Source organism: Haemaphysalis longicornis, unplaced genomic scaffold, assembly GCF_048455015.1.
Source record: "Haemaphysalis longicornis isolate Haplotype H1 unplaced genomic scaffold, Haemaphysalis longicornis Haplotype H1 scaffold_6, whole genome shotgun sequence".
NCBI lineage: Eukaryota > Metazoa > Arthropoda > Arachnida > Ixodida > Ixodidae > Haemaphysalis > Haemaphysalis longicornis.
This window is the reverse complement of record NW_027526407.1, coordinates 149,439,605-149,462,391: the sequence shown is the minus strand read 5'-3', so window position 1 is coordinate 149,462,391 and position 22,787 is coordinate 149,439,605. Positions and strand designations below refer to the sequence as shown.

General features: G+C 48.1%; 1 protein-coding gene across 1 annotated transcript in view; it reads right to left on the bottom strand.

Annotated features, from left to right (window-relative positions):
• LOC144141195 (bestrophin-4-like) overlaps window positions 1-22,787 on the bottom strand; it is a 94,718-nt gene that overhangs the window by 61,444 nt on the left and 10,487 nt on the right. The window contains exons 2-4 of the mRNA XM_077672754.1: window positions 16,679-16,826; window positions 7,311-7,421; window positions 3,284-3,455 (exon numbers count right to left, since the gene is read on the bottom strand). Coding sequence (XP_077528880.1) covers window positions 3,284-3,455; window positions 7,311-7,421; window positions 16,679-16,749 — 354 coding nt within the window. The 5' untranslated portion in view covers window positions 16,750-16,826. The remainder of the gene's footprint in view (window positions 1-3,283; window positions 3,456-7,310; window positions 7,422-16,678; window positions 16,827-22,787) is intronic.

Below are 22,787 nucleotides of genomic sequence, written 5' to 3'. Positions count from 1 at the left end.
GTAATGATCAATAACCTCGGGACAGCACAGCGATTTGAAATCGGTGGCGCGGCAGTGGAAGTGGTAAGCGAATATATCTACTTAGGCAAAGTTGTGACCCCGGATCCCAACCATGAGGCAGAGATAATTAGAAGGATGAGAATGGGGTGGAGCGCATTCGGCAGGCATTCTCAGATAATGAATGGCAGCCTACCATTGTCCCTGAAGAGGAAAGTGTATGACATCTGCATCTTACCGGTACTCACCTACTGGGCAGAAACTTGGAGGCTTACTAAGAGGGTTCAACTTAAATTGAGGACGACTCAGCCAGCAAGCGAGAGAGAGGAATTTTATTGAAACGAAAAAACACAGAAATGTCGGCCTGATGTTAGTATATCTGGCCAGCTATTCTGTGTGTGGGAAGGGAAAGGGGAGGCAGGAGCGTGGATAGAGGACGAGAAAGATGAAGATGGCGGAGAAATCAATAAATGGCTATGTATAGAAGATGCCTATACTTAAACTGTGCATGTGTTAAAGTTCAGCCGGACGGGCCTCAACTACAATATCGCTGAGAGGCCGCTGCTGCGCAGAAATGTCAGCACAGTTTTAAATGCCTTGCGGGAACGCTGCGCGTATGGCCCAGTAGTACTTCCTCTGACACCACACGACACTCCAAACGGACCAATGATCTCGTAGCTGTTCTCGAGGATGCGCATAGCGTGGACAGTGGCAGAGAACATGCGAAATAGTCTCTGGTACATGGCATGTTTCAAAGTTGGGGTCACTCGTAACGCCAATGAGGTGCTTGTAGCGACGGGTAAAGGCTACGCCAAGCCGTAGTCGGTGAAACAGCGTGACGTGGTTTCGCTGAATACCAGGAGGTAACCGAAACTTGCAGACGGGGTCCAGACGGTGTAGTCTTCTATGAAGATTGTCAGGGTGGGACCAGTGACTCGCCGAGGCGTGGCGGAGAATGGTAGACAGAAGGGCGGCCGTGTCCGTCCTTGCGAAGGGCAGACGTACATCTGCATTTGAAGAAACCTTCTTTGCTTCCTCGTCAGCCCAATCGTTACCAGCTAGCGCGCAATGACTGGTACCCACTGAATGGGGAGGACATGTCCTTGTTGCAGTGCCAAGGAGCATAACTGGAGTACTTCCGCAGCAAGGGCATAATAAGGTCCTTGCCTCATAACTCCGTTGAGGGCCTGTAGTGCTGGCTTTGAGTCACAAAACAGGGTCCAAGCTTGAGGGGATGCACGGAAGATTAAGCCAGCAATGGAACGCAAGATGATAGGTGTAACATTACGGGGCAAGAAGAGAGCGGAGTGGGTCAGGGGACAAACGTGTGTTAAGGACATATTAGTAGAAATTAAGAAGAAATGGACGTTGGCAGGGCATGTAATGCGAAGACAAGATAACCGTTGGTCATTAAGGTTAACAGAGTAAATTCATAGAGAAGGCAAGCGTAGCTCGGGGCGGCAGAAAGTTAGATGGGCAGATGTGATCAAGAAGTTTGCGGGGATAAATTGGTCGCAGTTAGCACAGGACCGAGGTAATTGGAGATTAATGGGAGAGGCCTTTGCCCTGCAGTGGGCGGAGATAGGCTGGTGATGATGATGATGATCAAGCAGTGGTGACTCTCCAGCCGCTTTCGAGAGATTTCTCGGTGACGCCACGGAATCTTGATTAATTGATTGATTGTAGGGTTTAACGCGCCGATGCAACGCAGGCGATAAGGCGCGCCGTAGTGGAGGGCTCCGGATTAATTTTGACCACCTGGGTATCATTAACCTGCGCCGAAATCTCGTACACACATGCGTTTTTGCTTTTCGCCTCCATCAAAAAAGCGGCCGCCGCGGCCGGGAATCGAACCTGCGATTTCGTGCTGCGCAGCGCAACGCCTTAGCCACTGAGCCACCGCGGCGGGTTCCACGTCACAGTATCTTGTTTCTGCGATTGGCGGCCGCCTAGCTAAGCCATCACCGAGCGACATGACTGTGCGATTAAAGTGGGGCCGTTTGGTTCCATTTAGTCGTAACACTCGAATGCTAACGCGCAGTTAACAGAGTGATAACCATGCTTTTATAGCTGGCCCATATTACGTCGCTGTAGTGCGAAATATGGACGTTTTGTAATAGTTGTGTTTTTTTTTCGGTTAAAAGACGTCTTTCGGGGCTGAAATATGGAGCTGAGCCAATTACAGAGCGCTATCCACTTCAACGTTAACAAAGTTGCCTTCATGGCCAGTGAAAATAACCGTTAAAGGGGCCATGCAGAGCAAACACAAGTTTGGCTCAATCGAAAGATTGCCTCGTTAGAATCATACTGACGCCACTATTAACGTAAACTTCGCTCAAGTAATCTTTATAATCATGAAAAAAGGGAATGGTCATGCGACCCACTAGCCCATTTCTGACATTACAACATATTACGTCATATGCACAGCCGTACGATTGGCTGAAGCCGGCAAACGCCAACGCATGTTGTTAGGCAGGGCTTACAAGCTTTTAGAACGAGCCTTTTTTCGCTTAAGTGTAATGCGTATTCATTTTATAGCAGTAAGAACGGAGGGGGGTAAGCAATGGAAGCTACGAAAGTACACGTAAACACAAAATTACCAGTGCGTACTGTTGTTGATACTGCGTGCACTATGCTTGTGATAGCTGCGCAACAGTGCAACGCTTTGGGGTTTTCTCACGAGACACTGCCCGATTGGCGAAAGCGACGTTGTCTTGCGTGACCCTGTTTGTCGAACATAACCCATGTTTCACGAAGCGATTACTACCTACCGTAAAAAAAAACAACCCAGGTGCAAAAACGTTCATAAACAAAGCAAAGGCGGAAAGCTGTGCGGAGAAGTATGGTGGCGCCATCTAGGAGGAATGAACGTAAACAAGACTCTGCCGTGCGCTCCAGACCGAACAACGCACTTGAATTTCGCTGGAAGACCCTTCCTTGTGATGCCATGGCAGACGTCACGAAACACGATTTGGCGGGAGAATCAAAATTTTAACTTAAATTGCTCGATTTCTCAGTAAATAACGCATCACCTGCTGCCGGGCCAGCTCTGCGGGCACTATGAGACACCAAATCTTTCGAATAAAACAAACTTGTTTTGTCAACAAGCAAACAGGAGCCATGTGGCTCTAGCCAAGCCAAGTTGGAGAGGAACGCCGCTAGGTGTTATGGCGGCGCCTACATCGGCACGCCGTTGCAACGCCAGATTTGTATGAAAGTGCATGGCGGAAAGCCTGTCGGGAGCAGCGGCTGCAGTGCGGGGGTCACTACAGCGTACGCGGAGTACCTGTCCGTGCAGGAAGGTGCTGACGAAGAAGGCGAGCGAGTCCGGCCACGGGATGGAGGAGAAGCAGTCCCACCAGCGCTTGACCACCACCGACACGTAGAAGCCCAGCACGAACGACACCGGGATCAGGTCGGCGAAGTTGCCGCAGTACACGCACACGTGCTCGAAGAACCTGCGACAGCGGACCATGATGTGCGTTCGCTGGGTCGCGTACGGGCGACGGCTCCGCGGAGACCATATAATTGGCTGCCATGACCGCTTCAACCGAATAAAGTCGTTTTAACGGCGGAGCTACTGACGCTTGAGCTTGATCCGGTGGCGTTGGCAAAATAACTACCAAGAAAAAAAAACTCCGCCGCCTGTAAAGGGCGCACCACCGCAAATAGGGCATTATAACAGTGAAGCCGACTTTCGCGCCTGCTGGGGGGCGAGCAAAGGGGGCATAGTCGTACGTGCATCCCTTAGTTAGCCCAGGACCGGGATAATTGGAGATCTATTGGAGAGAACTGAAAAAGTGTGCTGGTGCGGGCTTGTTGGTACATAACTGAATATGGAAATTCCAATTCCAAGCGCCCAGTCTTGTCACGTTCTTTGTCCCGTTATAGCGCTGTTTTTCCATATTCAGCTATTGGAGAGGCCGTTTGCCCTGCAGTGGGCGTAGACATGATTATGATGATGGTGATGACGACGAGACGACGACGACGACGATTATATATACCTTAAAGGGGCCCTGCAACACTATTTTGCAACTTTTTTGTAAATCTTAAATGCGTTCACAACGTAATCAACGAACACATTTAGTACATAAAGAGGCGGTCGCAAAGTACCTCTGCCAAAAATGAGCCCATCGAATAGTAACTTTGAAACTTTATCAAAAATATTTTCTTTTTTTTTTTCCGGTGCTACCGTTCTTCGGCCGCGGGAATTACGTCATTGCAGAAACGCAAGAGCTATTGGCCGGCTTCCCTCAAGTTGCAGCAATGAACGCATTCGATAGCCACTTCATAAAAAAAGCCACAAAAGCAAAGCAAAAACGGAAGGCGTACCTGCTGCGACGAGCAAATCACGCAGTGCCGCTTTGCGCTGGCGTTAAGTACAGCTTTCACAATGCTTCAAGTCTCGAAGGAAATAGTGAAAGCGTGTGTCGGGAGTGTTGCAGAGTCCCTTTAACGAGTGCATTTAACGCCTACATATGCCTCAACTACTATTTCCGGTACCTATTATAGGCGCCTGAAACCTTGTATGTGTGTTTTGTTTGAAACATTTATTTCCACGTGGTTCTCGGCCTACGCCGTCCGTCGGAAAGGGTCTGGGGTAGGAGAAGGTTAAGGGGCAGGGATTTGTTTTCGCGCATGAAGTTCCGGTCCCTACTAATGATTGCCAAACGTGTGAGCACAGGTAGCTCGCTCTCTGCACCGTCGCTGCACGCACCTTTCGCCCTGTTGGTTTCATTCAGCTGCTTGTTTAAACTACCCGCCGCGGTGACTCAGTGGCTAAGGCGTTGTGCTGCTGAGCCTAAGGACGCGGGTTCGACTACCGGCCGCTTTCCTGATGGAGGCGAACAGCGAAAACGTCAATGTGCACGAGATTTTAGCGCGCGTTTAAGATCCCCATGTGATCAAAATTAATACGGAGCCCTCCACTACCGTAGTGGAGGGCCTGCGCCTGGCCTCATCGCCTTCGTTGCGTCGGCGCGTTAAACCCTACAAACCCAGGTGGTCAAAATTAATCCGGTACCATCTACTACGGCGCGCCTCATCGCCCGTGAAGCTTCGGTGCGTTAAACCCCACAATCAATCAATCAAATTTGCCTAAAACTTTCTTGGCGCAAATTACGCTTTAGCGCCCATCCGCTGTAGTTGCGTTCTACTGTCTTTTTATTGCGCTGTCTTTTTTTTTCTTTGAGCATGTTACACCAACCCACCCACATCAATAAGCTCCTGCTGCATTTTAAGATGTGCGAATTATTAGAAGTGTGCCATTTATAGAATGAAAAAATATATATAGACCGGTTGCGGCTTCTGCCAGCCGCCGCAGCCACACCGAGAACTTTATCTTGCTCCAGATGTATCGATTTGTTGCTCTGGCGGCAGTCCAAGCCACGCGCTCTGTCATTCGTGTTGTTTGTAGCCGGCTGTACGTTGCCTTCATGTTTCAATTAAAGAGGCACTGAATGCAACCAGGAAGCTGGTATCAAACGAAAGTCTGACCTTCCCATAGCCATTTCAGCGTTGATTCGGGGCTGCAAGGTGCCTTGATACGCGTGAAATCGTTAATGAAACGCTTATCAAACGTGATGAAATTAAACAGCGGCTGCAGTGGTTGTTTGCCTCGCGCTTGATCAGCGTTTGATTAACGATTTCTCGCTAATTAAACTCGCTGTTTGCGTCACGGTAGACCGGAAGCAAGCGAGGCAGCGGTGATGTATAGCGGTATATATACTACAAGCAACCGAATTCCACCGCTACCACGTACCGAGCGGTTCGGTCAGTTTCGGTCAAATCCCTCGTACTGTCCCGAATTCGCATGTCCTGTGCAGCTGCGGACCACTAAGCAAAATGTTCATTCATGGGAACTGGGATCGCTACTGACGTTTTAACCCGCCGCGGTGGCTCAGTGGCTAAGGCGTTGCGCTGCTCAGCACGAGGTCGCGGGGTCGATTCCCGGCCGCGGCGGCCGCTTTTCTGATGGAGGCGAAAAGCGAAAACGCCCGTGTGTAGGAGATTTCGGCGCACGTTAAAGACCCCCAGGGGGTCAAAATTAATCCGGAGCCCTCCACTACGACGCGTCTCATCGCCTGCGTTGCGTCGGCGCGTTAAACCCTACAATCAATCGAGCTACTGACGCTTTGTTGATTGATTGATTGATTGATTGATTGATTGATTGATTGATTGATTGATTGATTGATTGATTGATTGATTGATTGATTGATTGATTGATTGATTGATTGATTGATTGATTGATTGAGTCTTTTGTTTGGAGCAAGGAGGGCGTTTGCCGTAGAGTGGGGAGAGGGATTGAAGGAAGGGGATTACTAAGGTCCGTATTCAAAGAGGGGATTCGTGTTATGGGGGCCTGAAAATCTTCACCGGGGTCGGCCCCAGTTAGACTACTCGCGCCAGACCACTCTTAACTGCAAAAGCGGCAATTGTTCGCAATAAAGATGCGTCTAATCCAGTATGTGCTTCATGTGGTAGGGTGTCGGGATTATGGTTTGTTAAACTTTGGGCGATGTTTGGCAAAGTGTGGCCACGTCCACACTAGGTGGTGAAGATCTGATTTGACGTCAGTGTTGCAGTAGGGCAATCGTGGGTGCGTGTTGGGGCATCCTGTCCATTTCTGGGTAATGTGAGGAGTGTAGGCGGCATCCGCGCATAGCTTGTTAATGAATACTTCCTCGGATCTGCTGCAGGAGACAATGTTGGCAAGATACCCAGGGGGGTGTGACCTGTTGGTAACGCTGTCTTTTACGTTTCTTTAGTCGGAGAAGCAGGAGGGCTGGAGGAGTGGGTGTGGAGGCTGAAAGGGGAACCTGAAAAAAAAAATATTGTCCTTTTGAAGCCCCACGAGTCTTGGCTTCGAACAAACCCCTCGTGCGTAGCCCACACGCTTCCTCGAGAAGCGGCAACGCCGCCCCAATTATAAGCGTGTAGTCCCATCCAGCGGAAGCCAGGAAAGACGTTTCGCACGCCAGACGATTCAAGTACTCCCGGTGCAAGTTTCGTAGTGTAGCCTGTGGCGCCGGCACCGGTCTTCACGTTCTCGCTATTTTCTACTTTATTTTTTAAAAAGTCACGCGCACTAGTGGTATATTAGTGTTCTCGGTGAGCTAATTTATCTAAATAGAGCAGCTTGCATTTTGACTTGAGTGTACGTCCCTTTGACTGAACCTATCCCCAAGGCACCTCCTAGCGTAAAATAATGAATTGCGAGGAAAGAATGCGAACCTATTCGATAAGCGCATAGGGAGCGATAAGCGCACAGGGAGCCTCTGAGAGAGTGGAGGAGGAGGGAAGGAGGCGCTCACACTTTCCTCTCGTCGCTGAGCAGGAAGCGGTAGACGAGCGAAATGGCGTAGTAGGCGATCAGGTACACGCTCAGGTCCGGCCACACCAGCTTGTAGATGCTGCCCCGCCACCTGCACGTGCACACCCGCCCGCGCACGCGCTCAGTCGTCACACGTCCGCCAACCCCGAGAGGGATGGCCACTGCTACGGCGACTACAACCCAGACGTGACTTTCCATTCCGTCTGCTGTATACAGAAGCGTCCCTTCCTGCATGGCGCAGAGCCTGGGTTCTTTTGTTTGTATATTTATTTATTTATTTATATTGCGATCTTTTACGAGATCATGGCAGGGGTGGTACAGATAAATGAACACCCATGGTAAGTGGCAAACAACCAACAAAAGCAAATAAAGTACGAAGTACAAAGTACAAATATATATATATATTGCGAGAAGGGCTGTCTTTGGTTGCCGTAGCAAATAGTAAAAAATGGGTATAGCTTCTAACAAAACTGTTTATTGGTCGACGTTTCGATCGGATGCCGATCTTTCTCAAGACAACATTTCGTATTTCTGTGCACGTATTTATAAGCTCGTCGTCCAACGACGCCGAAAAAAGAGAGAGGGGGGATTTGGGGAGAGAGGTAGCAACAAACACGCTCTCGGCGAGGTGAGGTGAAGGTTTGCAAAAAAGAGAGAGAAAAAAAAAAAAAGAGAAAACGCAAAACCAAAAACAAACCTAAACATGCAGAAAAGGGAGAGAAGTACACAACTCTTTCAAAAACACTGTCCTCCATCGTTCGTCAGCTTGTAGAACGAGTGACAGGTAGCGCCCACTTCAGAGGGGGGCCGCTCTGCTTAAGAAACGAAAGCGCAAAGCAGTAACAGGGACGCTCTCACACCATCACTGGGAGGCACAAAATTCTAATGGTCACTGACCTTACGGGAAGAGTTTACAGGAAGCGGTCGCAGCCGCACACATATCTCAGTGACGCCAACCCCACAAAACAAACAGGCAGGCTCGTTAAGAGTGTAGGTACGATCTCCGCACTGTGGCTCAAAGCATGCACGATTCTGCCTACCGGCAGGACGGGCGAGTGCCATTCATCATTCTTAGCTCTATTCTTCTGCCCTGCCCGGGCAGCCGACAGGGTCGTCCCTGACCATGAACCAGGGAGAAGGAGCTTAACTAATCCTCTAACCGCACGCGGGAGTCGCGCGGGTCCTTTGTTGGAGTAAACGGCGGCGGGCGCCTCGATGTTGTTTGTGGCATATGCCGCCTGTGCGGACACCCCAGGAAAGGAATAAATAAAATAAGAATAGCTTGATTACTTGTTTAAACCACACAGAGACTTAATTTAGATAGGGGATTATTCTGCAGCCAGATTATCAACAGCATGTATAGACGACATAATGCCCGGGCTAACATTCATTCCTGCCTTTACGGTGTTGAATTTGTAAATAATGTAAGATTCACGTTGTTCGCGTTCTCTTGTAGTAGAAAATCCACTCTGTAAAAGTGTGACCCTGATGGAGTCGAACGGGTGGTTTTCGGAGTTAATATGTCGTGATAAGGGTAGATCCGGGAGTGAACGAACATGTGCGCGATGGTTGTTGAAGCGCATGCGGAATGCCGTGTCCGTCTGGCCAATGTATTGGATGCCACAAACACCGCACTCCAGAAGGTACACCACATTAGAAGAGTCGCAGTCGAGTGTCGCGTGAATTAGATGCTTGAAATTTGAGTTGGTGCTTTCTGCCACCGTGGTTGTCTGCATGTGTTTACATACGCGGCACCGTGCCTTTCCGCATGGTCGACACCCACCCTTGGGTGCCCTCTCAGTTTTGGCGTGTACGAGGTAATCTTTAATATTTTTGGGGCGCCTGTATACGACCCGAGGAGGTGTGGGGAAGATTTTCGAAAGCCGTTCACTCTGTTGTAGCATGTTGAAGTGCTTTTTCAAGATTTTGTTTATGTTTGGGGAGTTGCCCCCGAACGTCAAAACTAGGTTGCCTCTCCCCTTCTGATTTAGTTCCCTTTCATGGTGCAGCAACTCTTGGCGATCAAGGTTGACCGCTTTGCAAATAGCGTCGTTGACTATGGGTGGTGGGTATTGTTGCTTCGCGAGTACATTGCGCAAGTTTTCTGCGTTTGCTTCGAAGTCCTCGGTGCGGGAACAAATTCTCCTAAATCGGTGGGCCTGCGAGTATGGGATACTCGTTTTGCAGTGGCGCGGATGACAACTGTCGAAGTGCAGATACTGCTGCCTATCGGTAGGTTTTTTGTACACGGTAGTGATCAGTTCTCCTTTGTCTGTATTTATATGCACGTCAAGGAAATTGATTTCCGTGGTTGAATACGTATAAGTGAATGCGATGCTTGGATGGGCCTTGTTGAAACACTCGATGAAGTCGATTAAGTCATCCTCCGTACCGGTCCAAATAAGGAATACATCGTCCAGAAAGCGTTTGTAAAAGAATGGCTTAATTTCGCGGGTTGATAGAAATTTTGTTTCGAGATCGTTCATGAATATATTAGCGTAGTTGGGTGCCATTCGAGTACCCATCGCAGTGCCGTTTATTTGTAGGTAATACTGATTGTGGAATTCAAAGCTATTTAATTCCAGCACTAGCTTGGTCAAAGTTTCAATGACTTGTGGGCTTGGCGACTCATGGTCCCGATGTATGCTATAGGATTCAACCAGGGCTTCAATCCCATCTCGGTGAGGTATATTTGTGTACAGAGAAGTTACATCTAGAGTTACAAGGAAGGCGCCATCAGGGATTTTTATGTTGTCGATTTCCCGTAGGAAGTGGTTAGTATCACGAAGATACGACGAATGGGTAGCGGGTATTTGCTTAATCAGGGAGTCTATGTAGCTTGATATTGGTTCGGTGAGAGTGCCTCTTCCCGAAATTATTGGCCTACCAGGGTTCCCTTCTTTATGAACTTTAGGCAGCATGTAAAACCTTCCTGGCGTTGCGTGTGCTGCTGTGAGTGCTTTACAGAGGCGTGGCTCTATTTCCCCAATTTTGACAAGATTATTTAGTGTAGTTGTTATTATTTCCTGATGTTCAACAGTTGGATCCGCGTCAAGTTTTTGGTAGAAAAATTCGTTATTTAACTGACGGTGGCCTTCTTGAATGTAGTCTGGTTTACTAAGTATTACAATACCTCCACCCTTATCGGCCGGTTTTATGACAATGTCTGTTCGATCACCCAGTGCCTTGAGTGCCTCGCGCTCCTCTTTAGAAAGGTTCTGGGCCCCTGGTTTGCGAGCGTTATAAGCCCGCAGGACGTCTCTTTGAACGGCCTCAATGTACGAGTCCAAGTGTTTTTCCCGCTCTGATTTCGGTGTCCACTGCCGCCCTACATTGACGGAGGTTGGGGCAGTGCGCTCCTTGTCCGGCTTATCGAAAAAATATTCTTCTAGGCGTAAATTTCGTGAAAAATTGTCCAGATCTTTCAGCAAGCTAAACTCATTGTATCGGCCGGTACTTGGGCAAAATGTCAAACCGCGCGAGATTAACGACCGCTCATGAATAGTAAGCTGTACCCCGGAGAGGTTAATTATGTTTTCATCTATGTTCTTTTGAGTTTTTGATATTTCTTTCGACTTGCAGGGTGGAATTGGGGGTGTAATTTTGGAATTTCCAATGTCTGTGTGGTGCGGAGCTGAATTGATTTGAGAAAACTCGTTTGAGTATGGAACAGAAAACTCGTTTGAGTATGGAACTTTATCCCTTGACAATTTTTTAATTTTGATTCTCATTATTTCATCTGTCTTCTTTTTCTCGAACAGTTCCAGTTCGCTGGCCTCCAGCGCAGAAAGGACAATATTATTCCTAGCACGAAGCTCCTCCGCCCTCAGAGACGCGAGTGTATTATCACAATGATCCACTACGATTTTAGTTAGCTGAAGTGATGCGGATTTAAGTGTTTCGTTCCAATTTTGTGTTTCACGTTTGTTAAACGTATGCATCGATGGTGTTAATGATAGAAGAAGGCCCCGGGGGGCGATCCCAGCCTTTAGGTATATTTTGAGTGTACGCACATGTAGATCATGGCGCACCCGCTTGTCAATTGTTTTCCTTATCTTAAAAAAATTAGGCGTCAGCAGCTGATCACGCGTGTCATCTGAGGGAGAGGAGGTCGGAACATTTGCGCGGCCAGTATGTCAATTCATGCAAATACGACGTGCAGAGCCACAGTGTTTTCGGAGATCGTACCTTTTGACGGCGGGGGTGGCAGGGCTTTTCTCGTTTTCTGGACTGGATTCCAGAATCTCGCAGTCTCTCGCGCTCGGCTGGGGGTCAGAAGGTTGTGGGCTCGTTGAAGTCCGTGAGTTGAGTTCTGATTTCCCGGGCTTGGGCTCGATCGTCTGCAGGTTTTCCGACGGAGATGCGCTTGTGGCTGAGAGCCCTTGGTCCGGGCCTTGGGGTTGTTCAGGTGGTGCGCTGTTTGATCTCGCGATGGGTTTGGCTGGTTGCGGTGCTTTACGAGGCTTTTTGGGTTTTTTGTTGATAGCCCCAGAACGAACGCTGCAAGGTGTTTCGCTGGGTTTCCACGTGGAGTCCGCAGACGCTGCGTCACCTTTCTGGGGGGTCACAGTTGTACGCGCACTCCCAGCTGTAAGCCTTTGGTGAACGTTCAGACGAGCGACCGGGCTGGGCGCCGGTTCTCTACTGCTAGCAGAGGGACTGTTCGAGACCACCTGGGCGAAGGATGGTATCACTAGCTGCAGCTGCAAGTCGAAAGAAATATCAAAAACTCAAAAGAACATAGATGAAAACATAATTAACCTCTCCGGGGTACAGCTTACTATTCATGAGCGGTCGTTAATCTCGCGCGGTTTGACATTTTGCCCAAGTACCGGCCGATACAATGAGTTTAGCTTGCTGAAAGATCTGGACAATTTTTCACGAAATTTACGCCTAGAAGAATATTTTTTCGATAAGCCGGACAAGGAGCGCACTGCCCCAACCTCCGTCAATGTAGGGCGGCAGTGGACACCGAAATCAGAGCGGGAAAAACACTTGGACTCGTACATTGAGGCCGTTCAAAGAGACGTCCTGCGGGCTTATAACGCTCGCAAACCAGGGGCCCAGAACCTTTCTAAAGAGGAGCGCGAGGCACTCAAGGCACTGGGTGATCGAACAGACATTGTCATAAAACCGGCCGATAAGGGTGGAGGTATTGTAATACTTAGTAAACCAGACTACATTCAAGAAGGCCACCGTCAGTTAAATAACGAATTTTTCTACCAAAAACTTGACGCGGATCCAACTGTTGAACATCAGGAAATAATAACAACTACACTAAATAATCTTGTCAAAATTGGGGAAATAGAGCCACGCCTCTGTAAAGCACTCACAGCAGCACACGCAACGCCAGGAAGGTTTTACATGCTGCCTAAAGTTCATAAAGAAGGGAACCCTGGTAGGCCAATAATTTCGGGAAGAGGCACTCTCACCGAACCAATATCAAGCTACATAGACTCCCTGATTAAGCAAATACCCGCTACCCATTCGTCGTATCTTCGTGATACTAACCACTTCCTACGGGAAATCGACAACATAAAAATCCCTGATGGCGCCTTCCTTGTAACTCTAGATGTAACTTCTCTGTACACAAATATACCTCACCGAGATGGGATTGAAGCCCTGGTTGAATCCTATAGCATACATCGGGACCATGAGTCGCCAAGCCCACAAGTCATTGAAACTTTGACCAAGCTAGTGCTGGAATTAAATAGCTTTGAATTCCACAATCAGTATTACCTACAAATAAACGGCACTGCGATGGGTACTCGAATGGCACCCAACTACGCTAATATATTCATGAACGATCTCGAAACAAAATTTCTATCAACCCGCGAAATTAAGCCATTCTTTTACAAACGCTTTCTGGACGATGTATTCCTTATTTGGACCGGTACGGAGGATGACTTAATCGACTTCATCGAGTGTTTCAACAAGGCCCATCCAAGCATCGCATTCACTTATACGTATTCAACCACGGAAATCAATTTCCTTGACGTGCATATAAATACAGACAAAGGAGAACTGATCACTACCGTGTACAAAAAACCTACCGATAGGCAGCAGTATCTGCACTTCGACAGTTGTCATCCGCGCCACTGCAAAACGAGTATCCCATACTCGCAGGCCCACCGATTTAGGAGAATTTGTTCCCGCACCGAGGACTTCGAAGCAAACGCAGAAAACTTGCGCAATGTACTCGCGAAGCAACAATACCCACCACCCATAGTCAACGACGCTATTTGCAAAGCGGTCAACCTTGATCGCCAAGAGTTGCTGCACCATGAAAGGGAACTAAATCAGAAGGGGAGAGGCAACCTAGTTTTGACGTTCGGGGGCAACTCCCCAAACATAAACAAAATCTTGAAAAAGCACTTCAACATGCTACAACAGAGTGAACGGCTTTCGAAAATCTTCCCCACACCTCCTCGGGTCGTATACAGGCGCCCCAAAAATATTAAAGATTACCTCGTACACGCCAAAACTGAGAGGGCACCCAAGGGTGGGTGTCGACCATGCGGAAAGGCACGGTGCCGCGTATGTAAACACATGCAGACAACCACGGTGGCAGAAAGCACCAACTCAAATTTCAAGCATCTAATTCACGCGACACTCGACTGCGACTCTTCTAATGTGGTGTACCTTCTGGAGTGCGGTGTTTGTGGCATCCAATACATTGGCCAGACGGACACGGCATTCCGCATGCGCTTCAACAACCATCGCGCACATGTTCGTTCACTCCCGGATCTACCCTTATCACGACATATTAACTCCGAAAACCACCCGTTCGACTCCATCAGGGTCACACTTTTACAGAGTGGATTTTCTACTACAAGAGAACGCGAACAACGTGAATCTTACATTATTTACAAATTCAACACCGTAAAGGCAGGAATGAATGTTAGCCCGGGCATTATGTCGTCTATACATGCTGTTGATAATCTGGCTGCAGAATAATCCCCTATCTAAATTAAGTCTCTGTGTTATTTAAACAAGTAATCAAGCTATTCTTATTTTATTTATTCCCTTCCTGGGGTGTCCGCACAGGCGGCATATGCCACAAACAACATCGAGGCGCCCGCCGCCGTTTACTCCAACAAAGGACCCGCGCGACTCCCGCGTGCGGTTAGAGGATTAGTTAAGCTCCTTCTCCCTGGTTCATGGTCAGGGACGACCCTGTCGGCTGCCCGGGCAGGGCAAAAGAATAGAGCTAAGAATGATGAATGGCACTCGCCCGTCCTGCCGGTAGGCAGAATCGTGCATGCTTTGAGCCACAGTGCGGAGATCGTACCTACACTCTTAACGAGCCTGCCTGTTTGTTTTGTGGGGTTGGCGTCACTGAGATATGTGTGCGGCTGCGACCGCTTCCTGTAAACTCTTCCCGTAAGGTCAGTGACCATTAGAATTTTGTGCCTCCCAGTGATGGTGTGAGAGCGTCCCTGTTACTGCTTTGCGCTTTCGTTTCTTAAGCAGAGCGGCCCCCCTCTGAAGTGGGCGCTACCTGTCACTCGTTCTACAAGCTGACGAACGATGGAGGACAGTGTTTTTGAAAGAGTTGTGTACTTCTCTCCCTTTTCTGCATGTTTAGGTTTGTTTTTGGTTTTGCGTTTTCTCTTTTTTTTTTTTTCTCTCTCTTTTTTGCAAACCTTCACCTCACCTCGCCGAGAGCGTGTTTGTTGCTACCTCTCTCCCCAAATCCCCCCTCTCTCTTTTTTCGGCGTCGTTGGACGACGAGCTTATAAATACGTGCACAGAAATACGAAATGTTGTCTTGAGAAAGATCGGCATCCGATCGAAACGTCGACCAATAAACAGTTTTGTTAGAAGCTATACCCATTTTTTACTATATATATATATATACGGTCGAACAAAAGAGGTTTCCAATGGTCCAGAAAAAATATCAAAAAGTAGAGTCCGACGCAAGTCTCAAAAAACAAAAACAAACATGTTTACTAACGTTTCGACTGGTGGTCCAGTCTTCATCGGAGTAACTCCGATGAAGCCCATTACTCCGATGAAGACTGGACCACCAGTCGAAACGTTAGTAAACATGTTTGTTTTTGTTTTTTGAGACTTGCGTCGGACTATATATTACAATGATTACTGCAGTGAATTGTCAAAAGCAGAAAATGTGCTCTTTGTGACAACACGTCATTATTTAGGCTATAGCCCACGATTGCCCACGGAAAAACAGAATGAAAAGGAATATTTGAAACAATTGGTGCGTTGCTGTATTCGTGCTGTAGTCAGGTTGTGTCTACGTCTTGTCTCGTAAACAGACGAAGAGTAAAAACACGGTGATAGTCTTGCACACTGTGTTTAAAGCAACCTAAAAAAAAAAAACACCGAACCACCGCTTTTTAAGAAAAAATAAGTACAGGAACAGGTTCAGAACATTTTTACATGCAAGAAGCCTGACTGAAAATCCCGCGTGGTTGCGGGCGATTCGAAATCGGGCCATTACAAGAAGAACCATATGCTCTGCCTCGAAACCACGAAGTAAAAACGACCGGGTGCTGTTTAGCACTTCGTCGAAATAACGTTTTAAGTGTTGAAGGCGAACCATTAGGTGACGCCAGCTGCGCTCACTTCTGTATAATCTACAAAACGTAATGACGCAACCCGGACATAACCGCAGTCACAGGCCAAACAGTCCGGAGAAGACAAAAAACTTAACAATCCATTCCTAAAGAATGTTTAGAGAAGAACGAAAGCTTTCTCACAAAAAAAAACTGCGCCAAAAGTGCGTCAAGCCTTCGCTAAAAGAGCGTCCAATCGATCGTCAAACCTCCAAACATCCAAATTTTAAACGAAGAACGAACCCCTGCGACGATTTTTCGCGCACTATATTAACGAATCTACGATCGATCTAGGATACGTGGTTTATGATCGATGCGTGTATTGTCTTATCTAGAAGCGTTCCTTTCTCGCAATTTTAAAGTACGTGTTCTTACACAATGCAAGTCCGGTTTCACGCACACGCCATGTGTCCAGATATCTTATCAGAGCTTTTCGGTCGACCAACCGGTCTACAGGGAAACTCATTAGTTTACTGACAGGACGCCATCGGTCCCACTAGAAATCTTTCGCTTTGATAACTTCATAAAAGTTTTTTTTTTGGGGGGGGGGGGGAGAATGACGCCTTCCTCTAGAGGAGGGCAGAAGCCGCTGGGGTCCTGTAACTCTACGGCTGCAGTCGCGGCCGCCCATTACCAGCTGTCACTGATCTTCCAGGTTCGAGCTGATGGCGCCCAGAACGAACGTACGTGTCTATGCTTAAGGCACACGAGAGGACGATTCCATCAGTTGGACAGCCGTTCATCAGCCGGCGCGCAGAAGAGCACTCACCTGAGCAGAAGCCTCCAGAAGCAGCCGAAGCCTTTTGAAGTGGCCACCTCCGCCGTGTACGTCACCGTCATGGCGGCGGCTAAAATTCGTATCGGCCAGAGGGCAACGTCGCCGAAGATGCGAGCGCAACAAACACTCACTGATTAACCTAGGGCCGCGAAAAGAAAAAGAAAAGAGTCATAAACCCTCTGCGCTCCACACCGAGTCTAACTGCAGTGACGACAAGGACAACGAACAGACGGAGGCTGTGCATGTAATCATGAATCAACTCTCCCGACAACAAGACGTTTTATTGAAATGGGTCATGAAGAGGAAATACAAGTTTGGTTAATTAGTAAGACAGCGTCGTCTCGACAATAATGATAGCAATTGTATCTCAAAATTCAAGTAAATAATCGAGACATTATTAAGGAAGACACGTGAAGCAGCGGCGACTCCCTAGCCACTTTCGGGCAAAGACGTCGCAGACGTCTATGACGTCACAGAATCTCGTTGACCTCCCAGAACCTAAGCAACCGCAAAGAAATATGGCAGGGCTATTGTAGTGGAACCGGTAGTTTCGTTTGATTGTATCACTTAAGTGCTAACGTGCACTTCGAATTCACACTGATCAGTGATAACTGTTTTAGTGCTGGCCTATATTACGTCACCTCTTCCCATCTTGCGTCACCGTAGCGCCAAATTTCAAAGTTTTACAAAAATGCTCCCGTTTCTTTTGTTGTTGTTGTTAAGAACGTCCTTCTTGGCTGGAATGGAGTGGAGTGAGTTGCGGAAAGCTAGTTCTTTCAAATTGAACAAAGTTTTGCTTTGTCTTCATGTCCCTTTGAAGTAGCTTTACGCTACCGCCAATTATGTCTATTGCTTACGCCTCCTCGTGAGTTCCCGGCCCCCTTAACGAGTATGAACTGAACGTTTTGTGCATGCAAGCCAGTGCAAGCAGTATCGCACTGGGACTGCTCGATTAGCAGAACTGGACTGTCCGTCGGCTGCTCGGGACGCGATCCGGCGCGCAACTTCCGGTCCGAAAGTGGCCCTCGAACTGCCCGCGATCTGTCCGGGAAGGGTGAATCGAGCAAGCTCGCTGACGCAGGTCGCCCAGGCTACCCCCACTGGAACGGATGCGGGGAACGCATACGGGGGGTAGGCTTATTTAGAGCTTGGCCGTAAAAGCAAGGCACTAAACCCTCCCGGGTTAGCTGTTCAATATTTTGTGAGGCTTAAGTTTCTTTAATGCCGGAAAATGCGCAGAAGTTCCGAAATCGTCTCGCCCACTACATAGAGGACAATACCTACTTCCAAACCACCATGTATGGATTTCGGCCCCATCTCTCTACCCAAGACATCCTGCTGCAGCTTAAAGAAGACACACTATTGAAACTCTCAAACAATCACAAATATTCTATTGTTGCACTTGATATAAAAGGGGCATTCGACAATGTCACGCACCAAACCATCCTACAAGGGCTAGCTACTACCAACTGCGGGCCTAGACTTTACAACTACGTCGCGGCATTTCTTAGCAACCGAACCGCCACTGTGCGCATCGGCCAACTGCGATCCGACACTTTTTCAGCAATTCCCTGAGGAACTTCTCAAGGCTCGGTTATTTCACCCCTACTCTTTAACCTTGCCATGAAGGACCTCCCACCCCTGCTCCAAGATATTCCGCATCTCCGACACGCTTTGTATGCCGATGACCTCACGCTATGGACACCCGCTGGATCAATCGGAGATCAGGAAGAGGCCCTTCAAATGGCAATTGACGCCGCCCAACGATATCTCCAATCCAGAGGACTGGAGTGCGCCCCCGAAAAGTCTGGTTTACTAACGCTCAGCAAGAGATCTACCCGCAAGACCGCACACAGTATACCAGAACCAGAATTATACATAAATAATCACCCTGTCCCTAATTTCCCTTACCTTCGGATATTGGGCCTCATTATACCTAGAGAATTAATTATGCAGAAAATGAATATGCAGAAAACTAAAGTAATGATCAATAACCTCGGGACTTCACAGCAGTTTGAGATAGGTGGCGAGGCAGTGGAAGTGGTAAGCGAATATATCTACTTAGGCCAAGTTGTGACCCCAGATCCCAACCATGAGGCAGAGATAATTAGAAGGATCAGAATGGGGTGGGGTGCATATGGCAGACATTCTCAGATAATGAATAGCAGCCTACCATTGTCGCTGAAGAAGAAAGTGTATGACAGCTGCATCTTACCGGTACTCACCTACGGGGCAGAAACTTGGAGGCTCACTAAGAGGGTTCAACTTAAATTGAGAACGACTCAGCGGGCAATGGAGCGGAAAATGATAGGTGTAACATTAAGGGACAAGAAGAGAGCGGAGTGGGTCAGGGAGCAAACTGGTGTTAAAGACATATTAGTAGAAATTAAGAAAAAGAAATGGACGTGGGCAGGGCATGTAATGCGAAGGCAAGATAACCGCTGGTCATTAAGGGTAACAGAGTGGATCCCTAGAGAAGGCAAGCGTTGCAGGGGGCGGCAGAAAGTTAGATGGGCAGATGAGATGAAGAAGTTTGCGGGGATAAATTGGTCACAGTTGGCACAAGACCGAGGTAATTGGAGAATAATGGGAGAGGCCTTTGCCCTGCAGTGGGCGTAGATAGGCTGGTGATGATGATGATGATGACAGTTTATGAAACAATGATAACCGTGACAGTTTACGCCGATGTGAAAGGATTGGTAAGGACGCACGAAGTTTAAGAGCCGTGACGCTGGTATGACGTGGATAATCTGAAAAGGTGAAACGACCGTGCCGGCACGACTTTGAAGGGATTCCATTCGCTCAACTATAGATATGCTTTGTTAGAAGTCCCAAATGGCAAATGCGTATTCAATTTAAGCCTGATAACCGAACGTCGCCGACTGCTCCCAGTGCCGGCTATATAAAATGTCTTCGACATCCCCTTCAGGATAACTGCAGCCTGTAAATCCGGCCACAGCTCCATTTTAAAAAATTCGGCATCATTTGGTAGACCAATTGCTAAAGATTAGCCCAAGTGGAAACCGTTGGGTGAGTGTGTGCGTTGACCATCTCACGATGTACGCCGAAACTGCTGCTGTAGTTTTAGCTGCAGACGTGGCGTAGTTTCTCTTGCACAACGTTATAATTAGTGACCGCGGAAGATAGTTTACGGCGGACTGGTTGCAGAGTTCCTCCATTTTTGCTGCACCGACTTTTGCCATTCAACGCCCACCCGGCCGCAGACCGAAGGATTAACCCACCGCCCGAACAACACCATAAACATGACATGTCGCATGTGATTATAAAAACTGGGATACCGTACCCCCTTCGTTGCATACGCATACAATAATGCGAAGGACGAAATTATTGGTTTCATTACGCCCCAGTCCCGCACAGTTTCATTGATAGCATGTTCCCTCTGTCCCGTTCCGACAATTCATGGGTTGCCCGAAATCTGCGCTTGGCAGAAGAAGCGTATCGACGAGATCGCCTTCGTACTCGCACCTTCCAGCCACGAAGTCGAATGAACGTTCCCACGAACGTCAGCCTGAAGTCAACTACACTCCAGAGGACTTCGTATGGCTCTGGACACGTCGGGAACGCAGTCTGCGCCACTTTTTGCCAACACACCCGTAATGCTGAAGCGCCTAAGCGACGTCAACTATATACATAATCACCACTAGAGACCGGAACTTTAGGCGAAATGCCAATTTTTCCCGTGAGTCCGTATCAACCCTATTTAACATATAAGCATGGACTATAAGGAAAGGGACGCATTTTAAACAATAGTTTATCGTGGTGCCTATTTTGGCAATACGGGCTTCTTAGCATCTATTTTGACGATATGGGCATATATAGGATTTTTAGCACCTATAAACGTTGTGTGTGTGTGTGTGTTATATGTGCATTTTTTTTTTTTTTTGAGTCGATGTTCTAAGGACTGTTCTCGCTTCAGAAGCCCGCTTCTGGATGTTTGCGCACGCCGTTTGCGAGAAAAATCCGCGAGTCGTCCCAGACACACCGAGAAACGCAAACCATGCTCGAACCGCCGCCACCTCGACCCCGCCCGATCGGCCGAGACGCCGGATGCCCGTCCGCCGCGACACCGCAGCCAACTTTACGGACTCCTCCCCTGTATACACGAGCTGTTTGTTCTATGTCCTTCTGAAGCGCTGTGTCCACTGATCAACGGAGAATACTTTTGCCGATGTGCCTTATCCATTGGTAACGCAATAAAAAAAAACAAGCAACGAAGAAAATCAACGCGACAAAGCCACGCAGAGGCCACTCAAGATCAAAGACGCCTGCTAGGGGAAAACCACGTGCAAATAGGAGACGCCAAAGTTTTAAGGTGACGCCTTAAACGTCACGCGCACAGTCATGCGTCGATCATGGGTACACCGCAGGCCGGCAAGATGCAGCACGTGTAGGACGAAGAAGGAACGAGAAACGGAATTTACAGGAATGAATCAGCGTCTCGGCACTTTTCAAGTACTTTAGTCGCGACAGCCGTCACTGCCGTGCCAGGCAACCCACAAGGCCATTTGGAAACCCAGCAATAAGGGAATTAGTTGCAAAGAGTCTAGCATGCTGTCTAATATCGATAATTGCAGTGCATAGTTATTGAATAATATTATTTCCGCAACTTCGCTACTCATCTGCTTCTGCAGAATAGTATAGCTCAATTTTTTTTTACGGAATTATTGCACTTCCCTGTACTATCGATGGAATTCGTCAGTGTTGCGAAAAGCTGAGGAGGTCGTTCTGCTCTTTCAACGAATAAATACCTGCAGTTAAGATCTCTCTTCAACGGGCAGTTGTGTCTTCAAGAAGAAGTTACCGATTGTGCCTCTTCCACCGGAGCCCGTTGTAACCCCTTGAAAAACTCGTTACTGAGGGCGGAAAACTAGTACAAAAAAATTAGCAGTAGCTTAGCTCGGCTATGCCAGGATATACGTAGCGTGAGCTAAGGCTCAGCTTGTTATTCTTAGCTTTCCTGGTTGTCCAGGATTAACTGATTATCATGCTTGCTGCTGCTAAAACGATTTCCAATCCAGTCCAGTCAAATCTAATCCAGTCCAGTCCAGTCCGGTTCGGTCCAGTCTAGTCCAGTCACTGCTCCTCGCGCATGCGCAGCACGGCTCTCCAGGAGCCACGCGAAACGGCTATCAAGTGGCTCCGGCGCACCGTCAGACTTGGCTACTGCGCAACGGAGGCGCATAGCTGGGAACACGCCGGCGCCAGTGCGTCTGCCGCGGTTATGACGTCACTCCTCTGGAATGCGCAGACCGCCGAATGTGCAGACCCTATTTTCTACACACCCGTACTCCATTTGGATTGGATTTCCAATCCAATCCAATTAAATCCAAATCCAAATCCAATCCGATCTAATCCTATGCTTTTTGATGATTTTTGATTGTAGGGTTTAAAGGAGCCATGAAGAGAAAATACAACTTTGTTTAATTTGAAAGAACTAGTATTCAGTATCTCACTCAACTCCATTACAGCCCCAAAAGATGTTTTTTTAACGAAAAAAAAGCAAGAAGTATTTAAAAACTTTCAAATTTTGCGCCACAGTGACGTGTTATGAGCAAGCATGACGTCATACGGGCCAACAATAAAACATAATTTTCAGTGCGTTAACTGCACGTTAGCATTCAAGTGATGCGGTCAAATGAAACTAGAGGCCCCATTACAGACGTCGAGTCATGTGCCACCGCTACAGGTCAGTTAGGCGGCCGCCAATCGCGCAAACAAGGTTCCGTGACGTCATAGAAAAGTTGCGGGAAATTGGCTAGGGGGTCGCGACTGCTTCACACGTTTTCTTTAATATCTCCGTTATTTGTTATCCGTTATCATTGTTATCGGGACTAAGCTGTCTTTCTAACAAGCCCAACTTGTATTTTGTCTTCATGGCTCCCTTAACGCGCGGACGCAACGCAGGCGATGAGGCGCGCCGTAGTGGAGGGCTCCGGAAAAGCGGCCGCGGGGATCTGGACCACCTGGGGATCTTTAACGTGCGCCAAAATCTCGTACACACGGGCATTTTTGCTTTTCGCCTCCATCAGAAAAGCGACCGCCGCGGCCGGGACTGGCACCCGCGACCTCGTGCTCAGCA